The sequence below is a fragment of the Amblyraja radiata genome, chromosome 6 (assembly GCF_010909765.2).
Source record: "Amblyraja radiata isolate CabotCenter1 chromosome 6, sAmbRad1.1.pri, whole genome shotgun sequence".
NCBI classification, from domain to species: Eukaryota; Metazoa; Chordata; class Chondrichthyes; order Rajiformes; family Rajidae; genus Amblyraja; species Amblyraja radiata.
In genome coordinates this window covers 17586954-17614179 of record NC_045961.1, presented here as the reverse complement: position 1 = coordinate 17614179, position 27226 = coordinate 17586954, and the positions used below count along the sequence as shown (strand labels likewise).

At 47.2% G+C, this 27226-nt stretch overlaps 1 protein-coding gene across 1 annotated transcript in view; it reads left to right on the top strand.

Moving 5' to 3' along the window:
• Window positions 1-26987, top strand: part of lhfpl6 (LHFPL tetraspan subfamily member 6) — an 84459-nt gene extending 57472 nt beyond the window's left edge. Inside the window, exons 2-3 of the mRNA XM_033022247.1 lie at window positions 24141-24239; window positions 25700-26987. Of these exons, the coding sequence (XP_032878138.1) occupies window positions 24141-24239; window positions 25700-25830 (230 nt within the window). The 3' untranslated portion in view covers window positions 25831-26987. The remainder of the gene's footprint in view (window positions 1-24140; window positions 24240-25699) is intronic.
• Window positions 26988-27226: the final 239 nt, after the last annotated feature.

Genomic DNA, 27226 nt, shown 5'->3' with positions numbered 1-27226 from the left:
TCCCTGCCTCAACTACCTCCTCTGGCAGCTCGTTCCATATCCCCACCACCCTCCGCATGAAAAAGATGCCCTTTATGTTCCTATTCAATCTTTCCCCTCTCAGTTTAAACCCATGTCCTCTGATTCTAGATTCCCCTACTCGGGGTGAATGCACAGAGTCTTTTACCCAATCTATGGTTTTATACACTCGGCATGTTTTTCATTTTGTTTGGCCTCTTGGATCCTGGCCAGTGGATGGTAGATTTGCTTTTGCACTCGATTCGTTTTATAATTTTTTTTAATTTTAAAATATTTTTTAATTTATTGAACTTCATTTTTTCTGTTTGTTTATTACATTATCTCCCCGTTCACTCTGGTTCCCGGTGTGACCCCAGTCACTCCTCCTTCTCCCCTCTCCCATGAGACAAGAGACACAGAAATATGAGAACGCACAACTCCAGATTCACGGACGGTTTCTTCCCGGCTGCTATCGGGCAACTGAACCGTCCTCTCAGCAACGAGAGAGCAGTGATGATCTCTCATCTACCTCATTGTACACCACCCGGTCTATCTTTACTTGGATTTTACTGGGCTTTATCTTACACTAAAAGCCCTGCCCCACTGTACGAGTTAATTCAAGAGTTCTCCCGAGTTTGCCCTGATTCGAACTTGGAGATTTACGGTAATGGACGCTCGTGGGTACTCGGGGCTCTCGTGGACATTTTTCAACATGGTGAAAAATCTTCACGAGTCTTCCCGAGCTTACCGCGTTTCCCGAGTACCTGCCGTTAGCGTTACGAGCCGCTAAGAGACGTCCCGAGCTCCGACGTACCCGCTACGTTCATTCTACGTGCTTCCCACGAGTTTGATTTTTTTTTTAAACTCGGGAGATCTCTTGAATGAACTCGTACAGTGGGACAGGGCTTTAAACGTTATTCCCTTTATCCTTGTCTATACACTGTGGACAGCTCAATTGTGATCATGTATCATCTTTCCGCTGACTGGATAGCACGCGACAAAAAGTTTCTCACTGTACCTTGGTACACGTGACAATTACAAACTAAACTAAAACAAGACAATTCTCTTGAGTGGTGCATCTACAAATTTGCTGCAGTGTAAGAATTTCTTTGCTCAGTTTTTGGTACATTTGACAATAATGAACACTGCAGGCTGTTGAGGGTAGGAAGGGGTTAGTGTGCCGTACACTCTGGGACAATGAGCGCCATTCGACCTCCCCGTCAGTGAGGGAGAGACCAAGCTCTTTCTTCTGCTTGGCCGCTGGGCCCAGGGTAGCGAAGGCTGCCAACCGCATCGTTTGCAAATAACTTGCCCATTTATGGTCTCCACTTGCAGCACTGCCTTGTAGGGGACGGCTCCACATAGAAAAGCAGACTGGCTTTAGTTTAGAGATACAGTGTTGGAACAGGCCCTTCTGCCCACCGAGACCGCATCCATCAAAGATCACCCCGCACACTAACACTATCCTACACACATTGGGGACAATTTAAGCCCCTGGTCCACAGGCAAATTTTTTTTCGGTGACTACAGGCGACTGGGCACCACATGGTCGCAGGGTGACACCTGTATGGTCGTGAGTCGTCTCCTCAAGTCGCCTAAGGAGTCGTAATGTTTTTCTGGTCGCCGCTGGATTTTGAAATGTTCAAAACTTCTCGGCGACTGTGGGCTTGACGTAGCTTGTCTTCTCCTGTCGTGGGTGCTGTCGCTGGTTGTCACCAGGATGATGCAGGTTGTCGCCAGTTGGCGTTGGTTGTCGCCGGTGCTGACCGGTGAATTCCATTGGCGACTACCTATGTCAACTGGCGACAGGTACCGGCGACGGAATTGTCTTCAGTTGTCGCCGACAGGGTCGTTGCTTGTCACGGGTGGACGTAGGTTGACTTTGGTTGTCGTAAGTTGTCGCCTGTGTGGTCGTAGGTTGGCTTCATAATGGATTGTCGGTAGCTTGCTGTAGCTTGACGTTGACTAGGTGGTAGCTTGTTGTAGACATTGTTGTCGGGGGGTCCAGTAGCCGCTTTTATGGCGACCTGCTATGACTGTGACAGTCGCCGGCAGTCGCCGAAAAAATCGTCTAAGTGTGGGACAGGCCCTTTACAATTTTTACTGAAGCCATTTAACCTACAAACGTGTACGTCTTTGGAGTGTTGGAGGAAACCAGAGCACCCGGAGGGAGCTGACGCGGTCAAAGGGAGAACGTACAAACTCCGCACGTACAGCACCCGTAGTCATGATCGAACCCGGGTCTGGCACTCGCTATGAGGCAGCAACTCCACCTCTGTTCCGCTGCGTGCTGCTATAACAGGTGTCACGGTTGTATAATGCCAGGACACGACCTCTCTCTCTCTCTCACTTACAACACATTACAATGTTCCCTCTGGGAGTGAATACAGACAACTCCAACATCGGCAAAGGACATACAACGGATTTGTTCTGTATTCTATTAGGATTTGCCAGTAAAGTCGCAAGGCAGTTCAGACATTGTTATGTATTAGTGGTGTAACTGGGTCCCATATAGAACGCAGGACAGGAACAGGCCATTCGACCCGCAACATCTGTGCCAGTAGAGGTTTTTATTTTCCATCAAATAACAATGAGGTGCGTAGAACTTCGAACTTCGAACCATACAGCACAGGAACAGGCCCTTCGGTGCACAATGTCCGTGCTGCACATGATGCCAGGACAACCTAATCTCAGCCTGCACGTGATCCATATCCCTCCATTCCCTGCATATCCACGTACCTATCCAAAAGCCCCTTAAACACCACTATCGTATCGGCCTCCACCACCGCCCCAGGCAGCACGTTCCAGGCACTCATTATTTTCTATGTGAAAAACTTGCCCCACACATCTCCCTTAAGCATTACCCTTCAATTTAAAGCTATGCTCTCGAATCTTTGACATTTCCACCCTGGAAAAACGTTCTGACTACCCCTGGTAATCATTATCGGATACAATATACAATCGCTGCTGTTATCTTAAGACATTGATGACTAGAATGTATAGAATATTGTATTAGTTATAAGGAGATGGGATAGAAATATGTAGAATTATGAGACAGATTGGGTGCCTATCATAGGTAGGGTACATACTGGTAATTTATTTTCAGAAGTAAAATGAGAAAAAGTCATTATTCCATTCAAAGAAAACGTGGTACAATTCTATATATAGTGTATAAATTGTTGGTGAGACCACACTTGGAGTATTGTGTGTAGTTGTGGTCGCTCAGCTACAGGAAGGATGTCATTAAGTTGTAAAGGGTGCACAAGAGATTCACCAGGATGTTACCTGGGTTTGCGGGCTTGAGTTACAGGGAGACGTTGGATAGGCTGGGACTTTTGTCTTTGGAGTGTAGGAGGCTGAGGGGTGACCTTATTGAGGTGTACAAGATCATGAGGGGCACGGATAAAGTGAACGCTCACAGTCTTTTCTCCTAGGGCAGAGGATTCTAAAACTAGAGGGCACAGGCTTAAGATGAGAGGGGAGAGATTTAAGAGGGAGCTCAGGGGCAACTTTTTAACTCAGAGGGTAGTCTGTATCTGGAATGAGCTGCCAGAGGAAGCTATAAAAGCGGGTACAAATATGACTTTTAAAATACATTTGGACAGATATAATGATAGGAAGGGTTTAGAGGGATATATGGGTCAAATGCAGGCAAATGGGGACTAGCCCAGTATACCAACTTGGTCAGCATGGACAAGTGGGCCGAAGGGTCTGTGTCCATGCTGTACAGCTCTGAGGTCAGGTAACCTGTTAGGAATTACACACCAGATTCCCAGGGTTCATTATAGCAACTTTATTCATTATATTCAGGAGAGTATTTACTATATGGATAGATAACATTAAACTCTTGTTAAATATTCTGACACAAGGAACTGCTGGAATCTTGAGCAAAGCACAGAGTACTGGAGTAACTCAGCCGGTCAGGCAGCATCTATGGAGGGAAACGACAGATAACGTTTCGATTGGGACCCTTCTTTAGACTGACTGTAGTAGGGGGGAGAAAGCTGGAAGGGGCTCGATAAATCCCATCTGTCATGTACTCACTTCCCTGTGTGATATTCAACATGATATTTAATGTAGAACAGGTGGGAACGGGTGATCAATGGTTTAGTTTAGTTTATTGTCACGTGTACTGAGGTACAGTGAATAGCTTGATGGGCCGAAGGGCCTGTTCCATGTTGTGTCTCTAAACCTAAGCTTAATCCTGAGTCTGGAATAGAACATAAGAGATCCACGTTCATGCGTAAATATGGAGCTGTGAGCAGGGTTGATGGTAATTAAACGTGTTGGATGGCAGAGTAGGGGGGTCTGTGCTGACTCACAAACATCTATCTGCGGCGTTCTGTTAGCTCAGCTGGACAGAACTCCAAGGACACGGGTAACTCTGCCAGCGCTGCCACATTCAGAGATTCCTCCCAAAGGCGTCCATGCTGGGAGTTTGGGAACGTGCCGACGTGCTGGTTCCCATCTGGAGATGGACCATACGAATGATCGACTCAAAAGCCAAGATGTTTAATTGTCACATAATAATAATTGTAATAATAATGATAATAATAATAATAATAATAATAATAATAATAATAATTATTATTATAATAATTATAATAATAATAATAATAATAATAATAAACTTTATTGTAATTGTAAAAACTTGCAACAAAATTTCAGGCGCACTGCCCATGCGGAGCTCCAACGTATCAGATAAATAATAAAAAATAACAAAAACAGCAAGAAAACGTCGTCAGAATGTGCTATGTGCAATATTCACAATATAGTGTTGTGGTAGTACAAAATATTGGCTATGGGGGCTGTGTGTTCAGTGCAGAGTTCAGAGTGTTGATGGCCTTCGTGTAGAAACTGTTTGTTAATCTTGTGGTGTGTGATTTGATGGACCAGAAACACTTTCCTGAGGGCAGAAGGGCAAACAAGTGATGTGCGGGATGAGATGAGATGTGTACCGGCAATGGAACAATGAAACCCTTACTGCAGCCTAACAGTCCCGTAAACACAATAACACGCAGATACGTGTGTAAGAAAGAACTGCAGATGCTGGTTTAAATCGAAGGTAGACACTAAATGCCGGAGTAACTCAACGGGTGAGGCAGCATCTCTGGAGAGAAGGAATGGGCGACGTTTCGGGTCGAGAAGGAAGGTCTCGACCCATTCCTTCTCTCCAGAGATGCTGCCTCACCCGCTGACTTACTCCGGCATTTAGTGTCAACACACGGATATGTATATGTAATTAATAACCATAATACTGGGTAACAACAATAGTGCCACATGGATTGGGGCAGAATCAAGAGAGATGACAATGTATCCACTAGGGCGGCACAGTGCTATTGTACTTTGTTCTATGTTTATGACTAATTGACACCAATCCTATATTAATACTATTGCACCGCAGGTGCAGCTTCACCCAAAAGGACACAAAGTGCTGGAGTGACTCAGCGGGTCAGGCAGCATCTCTGGAGAACATGGATAGGTGATGTTTTGGGTCGGGACTTTTCTTCAGACTGTGTTCCTCCAGCACTTTGTGTTCTACCCCTTAATGAGTCAGAGGCTTCAGGAGAGAACAACAGGAGGAGAAGATACACAATAACACACAGATAAATAGATTTAATTAATAATACAATAATTGAATAACTGTAACACTGTGTAACAATAACAGTGCCACTTGGATTGTGTGAGACCCAGGAGAGGTGGCAATAATGTGTTAAGATAGTTCATAAGTTCTCGGAGTAGAATTAAGCCCCTTTCCTACTTTCACGACCTAATTGGCGACCTCTGCCGAGTTTGCCCTTCTCATACTCGCAGCATGGTCGCCACGAGGTCGTGGGAGGTCTTCGTAACTCTTCCTCATGCTCATGAGTGGTCTCCACGTACTCGTGGCCTCAAGTAGGTTGCGGCGTTTTTTCCAGCCTGATACAAAATGTCACGAGTAAAAAAAGGTTGGCATGGAAAAAATGTATACTTTTCACTCGTAGGTAGGTCGTAGTAGGTCGTGATGGTAGTCGTAGGTCGGAGGAAAAAAAATGTAAACATGACATCATTTTATCATGTGATCATTTTCCACTCGTAGCTAGTCGTAGTTGGTCTTGGGTGTGGAAGGCTGAGGTCGAGGGGGGTCGTAGGAGGTCGTAGACATAGTCGAGGAGGTCGTAGACATAGTCGTAGGAGGTTGTAGACATAGTCGTAGGAGGTCGTAGACATAGTCCTAGGAGGCCGTAGGAGGTCTTTTAATTTGGCGAGTCAACGCGACCTTGACATTTTTATCAACTCGTCTAGGGTCTTCTAAACTCGTGGATTAGGTCGTCCAAGTGGGACAGGCCCTTTAGGCCATGCAGCCCATTGAATCCACTCCACCATTCAATCATGGCTGATCTGTCTTTCCCTCTCAACCCCATTCTCCTGCCTTCTCCCCATAACCCCTGACACCCGTACTAATCAAGGATCTATCAATTTCAGCCTTAAAGACATCCATTGATTTGGCCTCCATGGCCTTCTGTGGCAATGAATTCCACAGATTCACCACCCTCTGACTAAAGAAATTCCTCCTCCTCTCCTTTCTAAAGGTAATCCTTTTATTCTGAGGTTGTGGCCCCTGCCCCTTGACTCTCCCACTAGTGGAAACATTCTCTCCACATCCACTCTTACCCAGGCCTTTCACTATTCATGTGTTGCATCCTGGCTGGTGCGCGTGGGATGGAATGAACCATAAAATGTCCATGGCAAAGCACTGACGAGTTGTCTCGTTGGGAACAGAAAGCTTCTTCCCGCTTCCCCACTCCTCACGCATCCTCTCCCAACACAACCTGGGCAGCGTTGCCCTGCCTGAAGCTTATCCAAAGGTCAAGGGACAATCCTGGATCACCAGCCTGTCCAACCCGGCCACGCCCCACAAAGCATCGTTACAGGAGGTCGCAGGCCTTGTGAACGCCATTTGAGGTCATCAATGACTTTAAACAAGCGTTGGTGAAAATATATACAATACATTCAATTGTTGGAGAGTGCAAAAGAGGGTCACCGACCAACCAGCCAAATTTGTAATTGATTCCCCATTTACTGGTGCCCCCCCCCCCACCCCTCCAGTTCCCACTTTAATGGTATCCTCGCCTGATTCCCCATTTACTGGCGTCCCCCCCCCCCTACAACACAATAATATAATGGGAATAACATTGGATTAGTCCAAATGCCCTAATTCTCCTATTTATGAATTTATGAACATGCCTGCACGTGATCCATATCCATCCATTCCCTGCATAATCCACATGCCTATCCAAAAGTCCCTTAAATGGAGGTCGTTGGCAGGGATGGGCTCAGTGGGCCTCAGGGCCTGTTTTGTGCTGTGTGACTCTCTGACTAATGGACAGTTTGGATAAACTCTAACGTGGGGACAGCTGAGGGTTACTGCTGTTAATCAACCTTGTCTCTGAGCCAAGTTCACTAGCGGTCGAGATGGGGTGGATAGAGGCTCTCTCTCTCCCGTCCAAATTTAAAATCTGTTTTACCATTGTCCTTTGTTCATTACTAATGCTCAGAATTGGCCAGTTCCCTTGGCGGCTAGTTCACAAACAGCCATTTCCTGTAATCTTCAAAGTTAAGCGGCTGTCCCACTGTACGGGCTAATTCAAGAGTTCTCCCGAGTTTCCCCTGATTCGAACTCGGAGAATTACGGTAATAGCCGCTCGTAGGTACTCGGGGCTCTCGGGGACATTTTTCAACATGTTGAAAAAACTTCACGAGTCTTCACGAGCTTACCGAGTTTCCCGAGTACCTGCCGTTAGCGTTACGAGCCGCTAAGAGACGTCCCGATCTCCGACGTACCCGCTACGTACATTCTACGTGCTTACCACGAGTTTGATTTTTTTTTAAACTCGGGAGAGCTCTTGAGTTAGCTCGTACAGTGGGACAGCCCCTTTATTTGGTGATGGTATTCGGTCAGGGAACCACAGGGCAGATCCTAACAGTAGCCCGCAACTCATTACTCACACAGGGCTTGTGTGGCCAGTAATTGAAGTGGTGCACTCCTTAAACATGTTAGCAAGAATGTTATAAAAGGATCGAGACTTTCTAAATGAGTCAGTTAACTAGGTTTCCAGAGCGTTGAAAAGATGAATGAACAATGTACTTTTTGTTCACTCAAAGAAACTTTGCTTGAATTACCAAATAATTCCACAAGTCATTGTAGATGTTGGTGAGCCCAACACTTGGAGTATTGTGTTCAGTTCTGGTCACCATGAAAAGACCCCATTAAGCTGGAAAGAGTGCAGAGAAGATTCACAAGATTGTTGCCATGACCCAAGGGTCTAAGCTACATGGAGAGATAATAATAATAATGGATGGGATTTATATAGCGCCTTTCTAATACTCAAGGCGCTTTACATCGCATTATTCATTCACTCCTCAGTCACACTCGGTGGTGGTGAGCTACTGCTGTAGCTACAGCTGCCCTGGGGCAGACTGACGGAAGCGTGGCTGCCATTCTGCGCCTACGGCCCCTCCGACCACCACCAATCACTCACACACATTCACACACAGGCAAAGGTGGGTGAAGTGTCTTGCCCAAGGACACAACGACAGTATGCACTCCAAGCGGGATTTGAACCGGCTACCTTCCGGTTGCCAGCCGAACACTTAGCCCATTGTGCCATCTGTCGTCCCATGGGGGCAGGCTAGGACTTTGGACCACAGGAGATTGAGGGGTGATCTTATAGAGGTGTATAAAATCACGAGCTGAATAGACAGGGTGAATGCACAGAGTCTGTTACCCAGAGTAGGGGAATCAAGAACCAGAGAACATAGATTTAAGGTGAGAGGGGAAAGATTTAATAGGAACCTGCGGGGCAATATTTTGGGTATATGGAACGAGCTGCCAGAGGAGGTAGTTGAGGCTATTAGATAGGCACATGGATATGCTGGGAATGGACAAATGTGGATTATGTTGAGGCAAAGGAGATTAGTCTATCTTGGCATCATGTACGACACAGACGTTGTAGGCCGAAGGGCCTATGCTGTTCTATGTTGTATGTTCTTACACAACTGCTATATGGATCGGAAAGGTTTAGAGGGATGTGGGCTAGTGGGACTAATGTAGATGGGGCAACTTGTTTTGCATGGGCAAGTTGGGCCGAAGGGCCTGTTTCCATGCAGTATGGAGTTTGCACGTTCTCCCCGTGACCGCGTGGGTTTCCTCTGGGTGCTCCAGTTTCCTCCCACATTCCAAAGATGTGCAGGTTTGCAGATGAATAATTTGGCTTCGGTAAAAATTGTAAATTATTCCCAGTGTGTGGGATAGTGCTAGAGTACGGGGATCGCTGGTCAGCATGGACTTTGTGGGCAGAAGGGCCTGTTTCCGCGTCTCCAACGTCTAAGATAAAGTAAAGTCTAAAATGTGAACTGAAGTTGAGATGCTTTTCTCAGCTGGTCCGAGTGCTTTAATAAAACATGTTTCAGTTCACGGAGTGTGCCCCCACTATCAGGGATGAAATAAAAATGTCATTGCTTCCTTCAACTGGTGATCTTTCAGTCATTTTTCCCCTGCAGCAATGGATAGTTTTGATTTAGAGCCGTTTATGCTGTCATCACAGCAAGAATAAATCGAGTTAAATTGAAAATGTTAAGTCAAGTCTGTGAAAAGCATTAGAGCTCTTCCCAGCTCACTGCCCATCAAGGGTTTGTTAGTGGCTAATAGACAGCAGTACAGGCAGAACGATGGCGCAGAGATTGAGTTGCTGCCCTTACAGCTACGGCAGTTCGATCCTCACTACGGGCGCTGTCTGTACGGAGTTTGTACGTTCTGTCTGCGTGGGTTTTCTCTGAGATCTTCGGTTTCCTCCCACCCTCCAAAGACGTACAGGTTTGTAGGTTAATTGGCTTGGTGCAAAATGTAAAACAAATTGTCCCTGGTGTGTGTAGGGTGGTATTAATGTGCGGGGATCGCTGGTCAGTGGGAGGATGGGCCTGTTTCCGCGCTGTATCTCTAAACTAAACTTATAGAAACTTACAAAATTCGTAAGGGGTTGGACAGGCTAGATGCAGGAAGATTGCTCCCGATGTTGGGGAAGTCCAGGACAAGGGGTCACAGCTTAAGGATAAGGGGGAAATCCTTTAAAACAGAGATGAGAAGAACTTTTTTTCACACAGAGAGTGGTGAATCTCTGGAACTCTCTGCCACAGAGGGTAGTCGAGGCCAGTTCATTGGCTATATTTAAGAGGGAGTTAGATGTGGCCTTTGTGGCTAAGGGGATCAGAGGGAATGGAGAGAAGGCAGGTACGGGATACTGAGTTGGATGATCAGCCATGATCATATTGAATGGCGGTGCAGGCTCGAAGGGCCGAATGGCCTACTCCTGCACCTAATTTCTATGTTTCTATGTTTCTAAACTGGGATTTGTATATGGAAGCATAAAAAGAAAATAAAGGGAGTAAGAAGTTCTATATAGAATTTTGTGCATAGAGTCACACAGCTCGGAAACAGGCCCTTCGGCCCAACTCATTCATGCTGACCAAGATGCCCCATCTATGGTAATCCCATTTGACCGCGTTTGGCCCATATCCCTCTAAACCTTTCATATCCATGTACCTGTCAGGAAGGCCGTCAGCATCCATAAAGACTCCTCACTCCCTTGTAATGGACTGTTCGAACTACTTCCCTCCGGCAGATGTTACAAGGCCTACGCCCGAACATCCAGACTCAGGAACAGCTTCATTCCCAGAGCTATAGCGGCTCTGAACCGGCCCTGCTGAGTGCCCCCCACCCCCCCTGGACTGTCTCCCTCGGATGGTCACGTCACACAGACACATCTGCACTTTTGTCTGTTTGAACTGTTTTGACTATTTTACTGTTGTAATGTTCTTCTTACAAACCATGTTCTCGGGGTATCTAAATCTAAATTTTATTAGTTATTTAAGTTATGACATCAGATGGAAGCTGCATACCAAATCTCGTTGCGCTTATTTGCAATGACAATAAAATATATTATTATTATTTTAAATGTATTGTACCTGCCTCAACGACCTCCTCTGGCAGCTTGTTCCATATTCACACCATCCTCTGTGCGAAACAAAGTCCCCCTTAGGTTCCTTCCACATCTTTCCTATCCATGTACCTGTCCAAGTGTACCTGGGGGAAAGACTCTGAACCTGTTCCCCTCATGAATTTATAATCCTCTATAAGATCACCCCTCAGCTTCCTACCTACCTCAACTACCTCCTCTGGCAGCTCATTCCATATACCGACCACATTCTGTGCGGATAAAGTTTCCTGTTCAATCTTTCCCCTCTCACATTGACATAGACTGGAATTATTCACGGAGGAAGCCGGTGCATTCCTGAGTGGGTCTCGGGAGATTACTGCTGGAGTTACTACCCCACATTAGTACCGGCTGATCCCTGGAGCGGGCCGCTGAGAGAGAGCTGGTGTGAACGGCCTGGAATAATGCTGGGGCAATTTCCTAGTGTCTACATGATAGATGGCGGCCTTTGTAATGAGGAACTTTACAGGGATGTAAAATATGAGCTGTCAGACATTGAAGTGGGCTGTGCAGAGAGCGGGGGAACAAACAGCCGGGGGTCGTAGGGCTTGTCGTTACACGGCGTTCCCTTCCCCCCCCCCAACAGGCCTGACTCCTGCCTCACCACTAATCCTCCACATTGTCATTGGGGATTGCCTCGCTTGCTCCGAGAAGCATCAATTTAACACAGCCCCGTGAGGGATGTCTCCACGGCCACAGGGTCATTGCTCACGGTTTTTGTTGTGGCAAGGAGCAGAGACTTGAGACGCACAGCTTGCTGCCCACCCCAGTCTCACAAAACACGGAAACAGGCCCTTCGGCCCAACTTGTCCATGCCGACCAACGTACCCCACCTCCACTCGACTCACCTACCTGCAATTGGCCCATATCCTTCTAAACCTTTCCTATCCATGTACTTGTTCAAATGTAAAAGACTGTGCATTTACCTGATCTAATCCCCTCTTGAATTTATACACCTCTATAAGATCACCCTTCATCCACCTGCCTCAATTACCCCCTCTGCTAGCTCATTCCATACATCCGTACACCCACTGCCCTCTTTGTGAAAAAGTTGCCCCTCAGGTTCCTATTAAATCTTTTCCCTCTCACCTTAAACCCATGTCCTCTGGTTCTTGATTCCCCTACTCTAGGTTAAAGACTCTGTGCATTCACCTCATCTATTCCCCTCGTGATTTTGTACACCTCTATAAGATTAATCCTCATCCTCCTGAGTTCCAAGGAATACAGTCCAAGCCTGCCCAACCTCTCCCTGTAGCTCAGGCCCTCGAGCCCAGGCAATATCCTTGTGAATCTTCTCTGCACTCTTCAGACTGTCTGAAGAAGGGTCTCCACCCGAAACGTCACCCATTCCTTCTCTCCAGTGATGCTGCCTGTCCCGCTGAGTTACTCCAGCATTTTGTGTCTACCTTCAGTGTAAACCAGCATCTGCAGTTCCCTCCTACACATTTCTACTGCACTCTGTCTCTCTGATTCATGGTCCTCATTGACATCATTGGGTCATCTTACAAAAGATGAGAGATTAGTGTTGGAGGTGGCGCTGAATAGCCGTAAGCACACAGCAAATGCTCTCCACATACTTAAGCAGATATTTAAACACTTAAAACACAAAGTACAGAATCTTAAAAACACTCACCACCAGACTCAGGAACAGTTTCTTCCCCTCTGTTATCAGGCTTCTGAACGGTCCTTCCATAAACTGCGGTACTGTCCGATTCACCTCTACCCCATTGCGGACATTGGACTTGATGCGCTACAATGCTGAGAACTATATTCTGCACTCTGTATTTCCTCCCTTGTTCTACCTATAAATGTCTGGAGTCAGGAGAAATGGGGTTGAGAGGGAAAGATAGATCAGCCATGATTGAATGGTGGAGTAGGCCCGATGGGCCGAATGGCCTAATTCTGCTCCAATTTACAATCTTTTACCAAGCCGATTAACCTATGGTGGGCGGAAACCAGAGCACCCGGAGAAAACCCACGCGGTCACGGGGAGAGCGTACAAACTCCGTACAGACAGCACACGTCGTCAGGATCGAACCCTGGTCTCTGGCGCTGTGAGGCAGTGCTGCGCCATTATGCCGCCCCTTGGACTTAATCTCAAACAATACAAATAAAGAGGCTGAATGCAGGAGGTGTGACTGAACCCATTCACCCTTTCATAGACAATCATTGTTTCTCTTGTTCCCCACTCTGAAGTGATTCCACACTCCATGACCCGTTATTGACTGAGTCCCCCCCACTGTTGCAGAAGGCAATACCCTCGCTCCACTCCCTCGTAAAAATGCATTCATATAACGACATTTCCTTCAAGAAATATGAATTGCTATTGTGGAATTCAGAAAATTGGCAGATATTCAATTTAGTCTGGAGCTGCACAGTGCTAGGGGCCAGAGTTAGGGCTGGGAGACTCCAGCAAAAAGCCAGCTCTATAGTCAGTTCCTCATTCCCCTACTCTGGGTAAAAGACTCTGTGCATTCACCCTGTCTATTGAATAGACAATAGACAATAGATCATAGGTGCAGGAGTAGGCCATTCGGCCCTTCGAGCCAGCACCGCCATTCAATGTGATCATGGCTGATCATCCCCAATCAGTACCCCGTTCCTGCCTTTTCCCCATATCCCCTGACTCCGATATCTTTCAGAGCCCTCTCTCTTGAAAGTATCCAGAGAATCGGCCTCCACCGCCCTCCGAGGCAGAGAATTCCACACTCACACTCTCTGTGAGAAAAAATGTTTCCTCGTGTCCGTTCTAAATGGTTACCCCTTATTCATAAACTGTGGCCCCTGGTTCTGAACTCCCCCAACATCGGGAACATGTTTCCTGCCTCTAGCGTGTCCAAACCCTTAACAATCTTATATGTTTCGATAAGACCCCCTCTCAACCTTCTAAACTACAGAGTGTACAAGCCCAGCCGCTCCATTCTCTCAGTATATGACAGTCCCGCCATCCCGGGAATTAACCTTGTAAACCTACGCTGCACTCCCTCAATAGCAAGAATGTCCTTCCTCAAATTAGGGGACCAGAACTGCACACAATACTCCAGGTGTGGTCTCTCTAGGGCTCTGTACAACTGCAGAAGAACCTCTTTGCTCTTATACTCGACTCCTCTTGTTACCAAGGCCAATTCCCCTCGTGATTTTATACTCCTCTATAAGATCACCCCTCAGCCTCCTGCGCTCCAAGGAATAAAGTACCAGACTCCCCAACCTCTCCCTGTAGCTCAGGCCCTCGAGACCTGGCAACATCTCTCTAAATCTTCTCTGCACTTTTTCCAGTTTCTTTTGTTATGGTAGTTATAGACAGAGAGCTGTGCAGCACAGAAGCAGGCCCTTCGGCCCAACTTCTCCGTGTTCTTTTCAGCCGAGATGACCATTGCCACAACGGTCATGACCCTCAAAAGTGGAGATTGGTACAGGGGTCAGGGGTTATGCGGCGAAGGCAGGAGAATGGGGTTGAGGGAGAGATAGATCAGCCGTGATTGAATGGTAGAGTAGACTCGAGGGACCCAATGGCCTATCACATGTGAACTTATGAGAAATAATGATCTTGTCTCCTGAACCATCCCAGTGTTTGAGTTTTAGTTTAATTTATTGTCATATGTACTGAAACACAAAGAAAAGCTTTTGTTGCGTGAGATAAAATCCCTGATCCGAACTTTGTTCAGTTCCCTCTGTTTGAGAGAACGTAGAAACTAGGAACTGCAGACGCTGGTTCATGCACCAAAGGACACAAAGTGCTGGAGTAACTTAGCGTGTTTGGAGAACATGGATGGGCATCTCTGGTGTACATGGATAGGTGACGTTTCAGGTTGGGGCCTTCTTCAAACTATCGGAATAGATACTGGTTTGGACTTAGTAGGCCCAAGATCAACTTTAAAACTCTCTGCTGAATCAGAAGGTCATACGTTATAGGTGCAGATTTAGGCCATTCGGCCCATCAAGTCTACTCTGCCATTCAATCATGACTGATCTAACTTTCCCTCCCAACCCCATTCTCCTGCCTTATCCCCACAACCCCTGACACCCGTACTAATCTGTACTGTGGCAATGAACGCCACAGATTCACCACCCTTATTGACTGCTATAAAGGGAATTAAAAACACATTGAAGCGAGACAAGGCAGGTTGAGTAAAGTCGTTTTTATTTACAGAAAAAACGGAACTAAAACTCGTGAAAACCGTACGCCTGGCTTAGCTAACAAACACAGCTCCTGTCGCTGGGAGGAGCGCTGAATAACTGGCTGAAAGCGCCGCGAACGAACCCCCGCAGTCACGTGACCGTGCTGATCAATGACGAGGGTTCTGCCTTCCCCATCCCACCACTAGGTGCCGCTACAACATCCCATTTGTTTAGGAAGGGACCAAAGAGGACCCGGTGTGGGGAGACCCGCCGTGGGGGAGGGGAAACATAGAAACATAGAAAATAGGTGCAGGAGTAGGCCATTCGGCCCTTCGAGCCTGCACCGCCATTCAATATGATCATGGCTGATCATCCAACTCATTATCCCATCCCTTCCTTCTCTCCATACCCCCTGATCCCTTTAGCCACAAGGGCCACATCTAACTTCCTCTTAAATATAGCCAATGAACTGGCCTCAACTACCTTTTGTGGCAGAGAATTCCACAGATTCACCACTCTCTGTGTAAAAAATGATTTTCTCATCTCGGTCCTAAAAGACTTCCCTCTTATCCTTAAACTGTGACCCCTAGTTCTGGACTTCCCCAACATTGGGAACAATCTTCCTGCATCTAGCCTGTCCAACCCCTTAAGAATTTTGTAAGTTTCTATAAGATCCCCCCTCAATCTTCTGAATTCTAGCGAGTACAAGCCGAGTCTATCCAGTCTTTCTTCATATGAAAGTCCTGCCATCCCAGGAATCAGTCTGGTGAACCTTCTCTGTACTCCCTCTATGGCAAGAATGTATAGGTCTCCTTTCCTCAGATTAGGAGACCAAAACTGTACGCAATACTCCAGGTGTGGTCTCACCAAGACCCTGTACAACTGCAGTAGAATCTCCCTACTCCTATACTCTGGGACGACAGATGGCACAATGGGCTAAGTGTTCGGCTGGCAACCGGAAGGTAGCCGGTTCGAATCCCGCTTGGAGTGCATACTGTCATTGTGTCCTTGGGAAAGACACTTCACCCACCTTTGCCTGTGTGTTGAATGTGTGTGAGTGATTGGTGGTGGTTGGAGGGGCCGTAGGCGCAGATTGGCAGCCACGCTTCCGTCAGTCTGCCCCAGGGCAGCTGTGGCTACAGAAGTAGCTTACCACCACCAAGTGTGACTGAGGAGTGAATGAATAATGCGATGTAAAGCGCCTTGAGTATTAGAAAGGCACTACATAAATCCCATCCATTATTATTATTATTATTATACTCAAATCCTTTTGCTATGAAAGAACCATGGGGACCCGCCGTGGGGGGGCCGTCGTGAGGAGGGGGAGAACAAAGGGGGACCTGGCACGTATATTCTGTACCTTTGCAAGCGCCCTTTATGGGCGACCATTTGTATACCTTGGGAATGCAAGCAAAGAATTTCACTGTGACTTGTCACATGTGACAACAACGTATTGGATGCAATTGAATTCACTGGCAGGGAGCTGCCCATGAAACATACACTTAGTCTCGTTCTGGGAGAGTTAGACTGGAACCAGGTGGTGTAGCACCTCTCCTGGAGCAGTAATAGAACAATGTGTTGAAGGTATTCTGGGAGATGGCGGGTCTGTTTCTCACTGAAGAACAAAGCTTACGTACGTCCGAGCCATTCCCTTTCTCCCTCTTCTGGTAATGGTCATGAGTACCGAGGTGCAGTGAAAAGCTTTTGTTGTGTGCTAACCAGTCAGCGAAAAGACAATACAAGATTACAATCGAGCCATTCAAAGTGTACGGATACAGGATAAAGGAATAATCTTTAGTGCAAGATAAAGTCCAGTAAGGTCTGATTAAAGATAGTCCAAGGGTCTCCAATGAGGTAGCCAGGACGGCTCTCTAGCTGTTGATAGATTGTTGTTGAAATGTCAAAGACTAGAGGGCATATCTTTAAGTCACCTCAGTCACTTCCTCTTCTCCCTTGGAACACAGGAGGCTAGGGATTTCTGAAAGAAGACACTTGTTGAATTGAAGTTTCCCTTGGATCAGCCGTGATATTACTGAACGGCAGGACGAGCTCAGGAACACAAATGGTCTACTCCTGTTCTCACTCTTGTGGCCATTGTCATCAAGCTGCTGGAAGGTGTTAACCTTCTCAACCTTGCCTACTTTACTTAGAAGGCTTAGGAGGTTCAGCATGTTCCCAACAACTCTCACCAACATCTACAGATGCGCCAGAGAAAGCATGTTATTGGAGTGCATCACAGCATGGTTTGGGAACAGCTCCATCCAAGACCGCAAGAAATTACAGAGAATTGTGGATGTAGCCCAGATCACCACACAAACCAGCCTCCCTTCCATTGACTCCATCTCCACTTCAAGCTGCCTCGGCAAGGCCAGCAGCATAATCAGGGACTAGTCTCACCCAGTCAAATCCTCTTCTCCTCTCTCCCATCAGGAAAGAGGTGCAGAAGTGTGAAAACGCACACATCCAGATTCAGGGACAGTTTCTTCCCACCTGTTATCAGGCAACTGAGCCATCCTCTCACCAACTAGAGAGAGGTCCTGACCTCCCATTTACCTCATTGGAGACTATCTTTAACCGGACTTTACTGGACTTTATCTTGCACTAAACGTTATTCCCTTTATCCTGTATCTGTACACTGTGGACGGCTTGATTGTAATCATAGATAGTCTTTCCTCTGACTGGATAGCTCGCAACTAAAAAGCTTTTCACTGTACACGTGACAATAGACTAAACTAAACACTCAGTCTGTTCTGCCCCTCAGTCACTGAGAGGTCAGGATAAAGCAGATTAGCTGTGATATCACCTCCTCACCTGTATCCACCTATCACATCAGGCTTTCTCCTGACCTCAGCACTCTTTCCAGCTTTCTCCCCTCCCCCTCCCCCTCCCCCTCCCCCACTACGTCAGTCTAAAGAAGGGTCCTGACCCGAAACGTCATCTGTCCATTCCCTCCACAGATGCTGCCCGACCCACTGAGTTACTCCAGCACTTTATGTTTTGCTGAAGATTCCAGCATCTGCAGTTCCTTGTGTCTGTCAATAAAAGGATTCATTGAGTTCCATGTCTATGTCTATTATTGTCACGTGTACCGAGGTACAGTGAACAGCTTTGTGTTGCATGCTATCCCATCAGATCAGATAATACCATACAGAAATACAATCAAGTCACGCTGCCTTGAGTGCAATAGGTGGAGCAAAGGGGAAGATACAGAGTGCAGAATATAGTTCTCAGCATTGTAGCGCATTGTTTCACTTTCACCACACAGCCAGGCTGGTGACAGTGATTGTCTCCCAGCAGGGTGTGGAGCAGCTCGATAGGTTGGCAATGTACCAGTTTAATAAATGTGAGGGGGCACATACATACCAGGAGGAACTTCCCTCCCTCCCTGGCCTCGCTCTGTGCCACCTGTGGGGCCAGCTGATCACTGCTGTGATACCAGCTTTACACGGCAGCTGCTGATGTGGGCGTGGAGCCAGAGGGAGGGTACATAGGCCTGTCCCACTTAGGCAACTTTTTCTAGGTGAGTGCAGGAGACTCTGCGCTCACACAGATCGCCACATGGTCACCCCATGTTCGTGGTGGTCTCGGGTGAGTCTCCTGCATGGTCACGAGGAGTTCCCGCATTCTGGGAGTAGTCGCGGCCTCAGTATGGTCGCCGCAATTTGTCTACATGTGAAAATTTTTGGTCACCATGGAGAAAATCGATAGTATTGTAGTCGTAGGTGCAGTTGTAGTGGGGTCGCCATGTAGTTATGGGTAGTCGAGGTAGCCGTAGGTAGTTTTAGTTCATCGCCTTTGCTGACCGGGCATTTTCATTGGCTCATTGGGGGAAAAAAACGTAAGCACGAGTTTTCAGAACCAAGGATAACCGGTAATGTTAAATGCCCGCCAAACTTCACAGCTGTGTATCTCTGGCTTATTAAAAGTTGTCTGACTTCTTAAAAGTGTCTCCACTCCTTCTCACCCCCCCAAACCCCCCCCCCCCCCCCCTCCCCTCCCGCTCTTTTAAAGGACTTACCGTACACTGTGCTAGCCGTCTTAACCTTCCTGTTCATCGCGGTGTGTGTCTGTATCACCTTGGTTTTGCACCGTGTGAATTTCAGACAGCGCTCCCCCGCTTTTCCTGGCCCCTGCCTTTGCGATGTGTTTGTGTGTGTCTGACGGTCGCCGTTCCAGTTTGCGGTTCTTCAGGCGACTGCCGCGAGCTTGAAGGTCGCAGGCAGTCCACTGAAAAATCTCTCTCTCTCTCTCTCCTCCCCCCCTCTGTCGCTCAGTCTCTCTGCCTGTCTGTCTCTCTGTCCCTCTGTGTTAGTCTCTGTCTCTCACATACTGATATACACTCTCACATGGACTGATGCACACTGACACACACACACGCTCACACACTGACACACATACGCTCGCACACACCCTCACCCACATTCACAAACACACACTGACATGCATACACTGACATGCATACACTGACATGCATACATTGACATGCTCACACACACACACACACACACACACACACACACACACACACACACACACACACACACACACACACACATATATACACACACACACACACATTCTCTCTCACACTTGGACAAGCTGGGTTGAAGGACTTGTTTCCGTGCTGTATAGATCTGCAGTTGTTCAACTTGCAATTCCTCTAACGTTTAGGGAGAAATAGACTAAACTAAAAATAGACTGTTTAACCACTGGCCTGTCATCAGTTATATCTGAAGCACATCACTAAACAAAGCCCTCCATCTTTGCTCCGTCACCAACAAGTGACCAGAGAGTTATTGAACGCTAATTGTCCACAAGGAGTGCTCACAGTTCCCCCTCTTCTCACCTTGCTGTCCAGAACCAGGCAGCACACTGGCGCAGCAGGTAGGACTGCTGCCTTACAGCGCCAGAGACCCAGGTTCATTCCTGACTACTGGTGTGGAGTAAATTCGTTCTCCCTGTGACCATGTGTGTTTTCTCTGAGTGCTCCGGTTTCCTCCCACACTCCAAAGACGTACAGGTTTGTAGGTTAATTGGCTTCTGTACATTGTAAATTGTCCCTAGTGTGTAGGATAGTGCGGGATGATCATTTGTCAGCGTGGACACGGTGGTCTGAAGGGCCCGTTTCCACGCTGTAAGTGTAAAATGTAAACTGGCAATTATTCTAAACCTTTTACCGATGATTTTAAAGATTGGGACAGATACAAAAAAAATCTAAAGTGAAACCCAAAGTATCATCAACATTTATTTTAAAATCCATCTCATTTTGAAATATTTCTCTGAGCAAATTCGATCCATGTGCCGACACAAGGAACTGCAGATGCTGGAATATTGAGCAAAACGCAAAGTGCTGGAGGAACTCAGCGGGTCAGGCAGCATCTGTGGAGGGAATGGACAGATGATATTTGGATTCAGGACCCTTCTTAAGAACAAATGCTGCCTGACCCCGTGAGTTCCCCCAGCACTTTGTGTTTTGTTCAATCCATGTACATAGAGAGCCAATAGTGTTTTATTGTGGTAAGTCCCAGATAAAACAATGAAATTCTTACCTGCAGCAGCACAACAGAATATTTGAACAGAGTACATTGTAAACAATATAATAAATGAGGAAAAAAAATCTTTATGTGTGTGTGTGTGTGTATATATATATATATATATATACACACACACACATAGTCATTTACATGCATATATTATAGATATATATATACTAGACCAAGTGCAGACCCATTGGGTCTGCTCTCCCAACGCACCCGTCCCCTACCCCCCACTGGACGCATGGTCCTCCAACTCAACCCGTTGCCGAATGTAAGATTCCAGCACTTCCCAGCCTCCCCCAGCACTGGACTTGAAAAATAAATCTCAATTGCACTTCCCCAATTGCAATACCAATTGACCCTCCCCCTCCTGTTCTGCCAGGAGCTATGATGGCAACATTGTTGCAAATGCCGGGTGCACTTGCTGTGATATGAGGAATGATTTTAACAGAAAAAATTGTTTAAATTCAGTCTTTTGCATTTTTAAACTTTAATCAGTAATAAGTCGATAAATAAAAAAGGTGATCCCGGCCTCGACGGGAAAAATGTCAACCGGAATATGTAAAAATGTCATCGTTACCGCATAGTTTTTTCGCAAGATGTAAAGGACAACCACTATACCTACACACAACACCTGTACAAGATCAGAGTTTTTAATTACTGGACCAAGTGGTGGACCTGTGGGGGGGCGGCCTGCTGAAGGGGGGTGGGGGGGGCGAGGGCGGGCATGCGGCGTTACACACACACAACCACCACAACACACTAACACCCCCCCCCATTGTATATATTTAATCATATTCATTCGCACCTTTTACGCCATCCCCGCCTTATCCACACGCATAGCCCCCAATTGTGCAGGTGTGGCTAGAGAGGGAGGGGGTAGAGAGGGAGAGGGTGATGTGGTAGAGAGGGAGTGGGGTAGAGAAGGAGAGGGAGGGGGGTTAAGATTGGGGTGGGGGGGGCCTGTGGCGTCACAGGGGAGGGCTGGTTCCCGAACGCAATACTCCACCACTCACCCATAGGTCCCAATACTCACCACTCCCGAGAGAGGGAGGGGGTAGAGGCAACACCTACCCAGGTCGTAGAGCAGCAGCCTCCCCAACAGGTGCTGGACCCGAGCGAGGCAGCAGGCGGGCATTGACCCGAGGACCCCGAATGAGGCGGCAGGTGGACGTCGACCTGAGGACTGTGAGCTAGGCGGCAGGCGATCGTCGACACGAGGGAGGCTGCGAGCGGACGAGGACCCGAGGGAGGCCGTGGGCAGGCGTCGACCCGAGAACCCCAAGTGAGGTGGAGGCCGGGTGTCAAGTCGGGCTCGGCCCGTGGCAGCAGCCTCCCTACCAGCAGGGGGCAGAGGCAACACCTACCCAGGTCGTAGAGCAGCAGCCTCCCCACTGGACCCAAGCGAGGCTGCGGGCGGGTGGGGACCCGAGCGAGGCTGCGGGCGGGTGGGGACCCGAGCGAGGCGGCGGGCGGGCGTCGACACAAGGACCGCGAGTTCCGCCGCCGCAGTCTCCCGTCTAGGGCTCAACTTCATCTCCGGGCTCGTCCTTTCTTCCACCGGCGGCGTCTTTTGAATAACCGGAGGGGGGTGGGGGGGGGGCGGAGAAGGAGGGGGGCACATCACTCGAAGCGCATGGAAGATTCTGTGTGCGAGACGGCACCGAGCAGAGCCATTGTGACGTCATCAGTGAAAGCTCGTCGTTTAAAATTCAAAGTCTTTACCTATTTAAAAAAAAATTTCAGTAATAATTTGAGAAGTAAAGCATGAAATGTTCAGATAAGGTGATCCAGGCCTCGACAGGAAAAATGTCACCCGGAATATGTAAAAATGTTATCATAGTTTTTTTGCGAAGATGTAAAGCCACACACATATACACACATAGACACGTACAAGATCAGAGTTTTAATGAGTAAAAATGTGATATATATCACAATCACAATCACAATAATACTTTATGAGTCAAGTATGTTTTGCAACATCTGAGGAATTTCATTTGCCAAGTCAGTCATACAAATAAAAAGCTACAGAACACACAAACAACACTTTGAACATAAACATCCACCACAGTGACCTCTCACATTCCTCACTGTTGTTGGATGGCAAAAGAAGTTTAATTTCTTCCTTCTTTGTTCTCCCGTGATCTGGGGCCTCGAGCCCTCCACATCGGGGGATGTCAGCTCCCCGTGCCGCAATCGAACCCCCAGGTTGGGGCTGGTCGAACCTCTACGCACACATATGTCCACATAAATACAGAACAAACAATAATAGTGCATAATTATAATAAACAGTCTACGTAGTTCAGACTTATTTGAGGTTGTGGTGTTAATAGTCTAATGGCGGTAGGGAAGAAGCTGTTCATGACCTGGATGTTACCTGAATATATATTCAGTTCTTCCCTCAACCTCTGCCGTTCCAAGTTTATACAATTTCTCCTTATACGTTATACAAACTGTCTGTAATAAACAGTTGTCTGTGGGATTAGGAGAAGTTGAACAGAATTGGATTGTTTTGACTGGAAACGCTGGAGTTTGAAGTGAGACCTGAATGTATATTGGATCAGGTCGGGAAAACCCAAAACCAATGGCGTCAGGTGCAAGGTGAGAGGGAACAGAATTAATAGCAACCGGAGGGGCAACTTTTTCACATGGGTGTATGGAACGTGCTGCCAGAAGAGGTAGTTGAGGCAAATACTATAACAGCATTTCAAAGATACTTGGACAGGTACATGGCTAGGAAGGTTTAGAGGGATATGCGCCAAACGCAGGGAGGTGGGACTAGTGTAGATGGGGCACCTTGGTCTGCATGGATGAAGGCCTGTGTTTTATTTGTGGTGTGACTCCTCCCATGACTCTAAAGGGCCTGTCGCACTTGGGCGTCATTTGCGCGTCACGCAGATTTTGTGAACCCCAAAATCCTGGGTGCCGTGTGTGGCCGCGCGTCACTGCCTACGCCACCACGCCTCACCACGCACGCGTCGTGGCGCGTAAATGATGTCGCGTAAATGACGCCAAAGTGGGACAGGCCCTTAACTCTTTAATACTCATGGATATTTGATATACTATTGATACACTGGGTGGCACAGTGGTGCAGTGGTAGAGTTGTGCCAGAGACTCGGGTTCACTCCTGACTACGTGCTGGCATGTACAGAGTTTTGTACGTTCTCCCTGTGACCGCATGGGTTTTCTCCGGGTGCTCCGGTTTCCTCCTACTTCCCAAAGGCGTGCGGGTTTGTAGGTTAATTGGCTATGGTAAATTTGTAAATTGTCCTTAGAGTGTGGGATAGTGCTAGTGTACAGGGTGATCGCTAGTCAGCACGGACTCGGTGAGATGAAGGGCCTTGTTTCCTTGCTGCATCTTGAACGTCTAAAGTCTAATTGATGTTATAAGGAATATTGCTTGTTCGTCCCAGTGTAATCATGTAATGTTGGTTTTCATCCTTGCATTGGGCAGGTCTGCTGATCGGATCGGGATGTGCCCTTTACCCACTGGGCTGGAACAGTGAGGAGGTGCGACAGACCTGCAGCAATCTCTCTGACCAATTTGAGCTCGGTAAGGGTCTAAACATCAGCCAGTACCTCTCTCACGCCAATGCACCGTCCGTCAAAGTGTGCACTTTCATGTCATAGCTCAGAAGTTAATGTGATAGGAGTAGAATTAGGCCATTCGGCCCATCGCGCCTACTCCGCCATTCAATCGTGGCTGATCTATCTTTGCCTCTCAACCCCATTCTCCAGCCTTCTCCCCATAACCCCTGACACCCGTACTAATCAAAAATCTGTTTATAGGGCCAGTCCCACTTTCACGACCTCTGCCGAGTTTGCCCTCGACTCATACTCGCAGCATGGTCGTCATGAGGTCGTAGGTGGGGCGTAGGTAGGTTGTGATGCTAGTCGTAGGTACTCGTGGCATCAAGTAGGTCGGGGCATTTTACTAGCCTGATGAAAAATGTCCACGAGTAAAAAAGGTCATGAATTAGGTCGTGAAAGTGGGACAGGCCCTTAAGTCTACCTTAAAAACACCCACATATTTTCTGCGGCCTCCACAGCCGTCTGTGGCAGTGAACTCCACAGATTCACCACCTTCTGATTAAAGAAATCTCTCCTCATCTCCTTTCTAAAGTTATGTCCTTTTATTCTGAGGCTATGACTTTTAGTTCAGGGACTCTTCCTCTTGTGGAAACATCCTCTCCACTGCTGCTCTGTCCAGGCCTTTCACTATTCAGTAAGCTCAGAGTGCAGAGCGTGTAGGTAAAACACTACGCACCATTCATGACATTTCTATCCCAAGGTCTCCCTTCCATGCTGAGCTCCCGCAGGACCCCTGTAGATGGGGACTGAGGTGGTGGAGACTGGCCGGGCAGTGTCTACCACTCTCCTTGGAGTGACAATAGACAAAAGGTGCAGGAGTAGGCCACTCGGCCCTTCGAGCCAGCACCGCCATTCAATGTGATCATGGCTGATCATTCCCAATCAGTACCCCGTTCCTGCCTTCCCCTGAGGAGAAGGTAGGAACGGCAGAAGGATGAGGATTGATTTTACAGAGGTGTACAAAATCATGAGAGGAATAGATCAGATAAATCCACAGAATCTTTTCCCCAGAGTAGGGCAGTCGAGAAGCAGAGTACATAGGTTTAAGGTGAGGGGAGGAAAGATTTAATAGAAACCTGAAGGGTAACATTTTCACACAGGGTGATCGCTGGTCAGCACGGACTCGGTGAGACTCGGTGGGTGTATGGAACGACCTGCAGAGAAGTTAGTTGAGGGAGGTACTATCGCAACCTTTAAGAAACATTTAGACAGGTGCATGGATAGGACAGGTTTTAGAGGGATATGGACCAAGCGCTGGCAGGTGGTACTATTGTAGATGGGACATGTTGGTCAGTGTGGGCAAGTTGGGCCGAAGGGCCTGTTCCACGGCCGTGAGACTATATGATTCGGACCCTCGAGCCCTGGCAAGATTGTTGTGCAATGTCACGCCGCTGTGTGTGATGCATTTGTGTTGTGTTGCAGGTACGTGTCAGCTGGGATGGGCGTTCTACTGCACTGCAGGAGGTGCGGCCGTTACCATTCTTCTCTGCACTTGGCTAGCTTGCTTCGCTGGCAAGAAACAGAAACAGATCCATACTAAAACCCCCAAATAAGGGCAGAGAAAACAGTTCTGGGCAAGAGAACTGCGGAGGAGTAATGTTACAAGCAAAATACCTTCTGGGAACTTTTCCAAAGTCTCCTCACCGAACTTGCTCCATATCGGACTTGAAATCAGAAATTCCCAGCTGAACATGAGACTTCAGGTCACGTTTTTGATATTTCTTTCTTCTGCTGTTTGTTTCGATGAAGGTCTTTCAAGTCTTCGAGGAGGAAGATAAGTCTGGGATGAACTTTTTGTTCAAAGTGCTTCGAGTAGGAACCTCCCCCAACATTTGTGAAGTAGGTAGCCAAGCGTCAATGTCAAATTGAGCTGACACAAGGCAAACATTGCGAAGGAAGGAACTGCAGGTGCTGGTTTATACCGAAAATAGGCGCAAAATGCTGGAGTAACTCACAGGGACAGGCAGCATCTCTGGAAAAAAAAAGAATAGGTGACATTCGGGTCGAAGAATGTCATCGGTCCCATGTTCTCCAGAGATGCTGCCTGACCCACTGAGTACTCCTGCACTTTGTATCTATATGTGGCAAACCGCCCCTGCTTGGATAGGGAATATCCCAAGCTGGTTCCATTATAAAGCAGATGGGAGGGAGTTTTTACAAAACAGCCGGGCCCCTGTTCTGTGGGGAAACAACCAAATGTGTTGAGTCATATTCATACGCACACCCTCCCTCAACAGAAAGCATCCCCTCAATCATCACACAAGCAATAAGGTGATGAGTATTTCATTACATCTCACTCATCATGGAGCATTTGAACAAAATTTATTCCCCTTAGACTTTCATTTGCTTTTTATAAAGTGTTTCACGGACCAATTTAACTAGAAAAGACATTTTTTTTAAAGTACGTGTATATACTTTTATATGTGTAATATATATTCGTATACACAAACACACACTTTACACACATCCACTTTAGGAAAAAAATCATTACATGTCTGACAAAATTAAACACTAGTTAATGTACTTAATAACAAAGTCATTGTCTCCAGCTAGATTGTATTCAAGACTAACTTAATCCAATTCTGAATATATTTCTGTAAGCTATGATTGTCAGTGTTATTGCTGTTTCGTTATACAGGTTAAGGCCCTGTTTTATTGTAGACAAAACAGGGCCGATACGCACTTCAATTAAACATTAAGCTGCATTTATTAATACATGTTTTCCTTCAATATACCCAAGATTGGGAAAACTAACTTGTAATGTAATAACAGAGCTCGACGTCTCAACAGCTAATATTTCTGCATAATTCACGTACATTACCACTTTCCACCATCAACCCCCATCTACACTTCACGCTGCCTTAGAAAAGCAGCCAACATCATCAAAGACTTGTCCCACGGTCATTCCTTCTTCTCCCCGCTCCCATCCTGCTGAAGGTACAGAAGCTT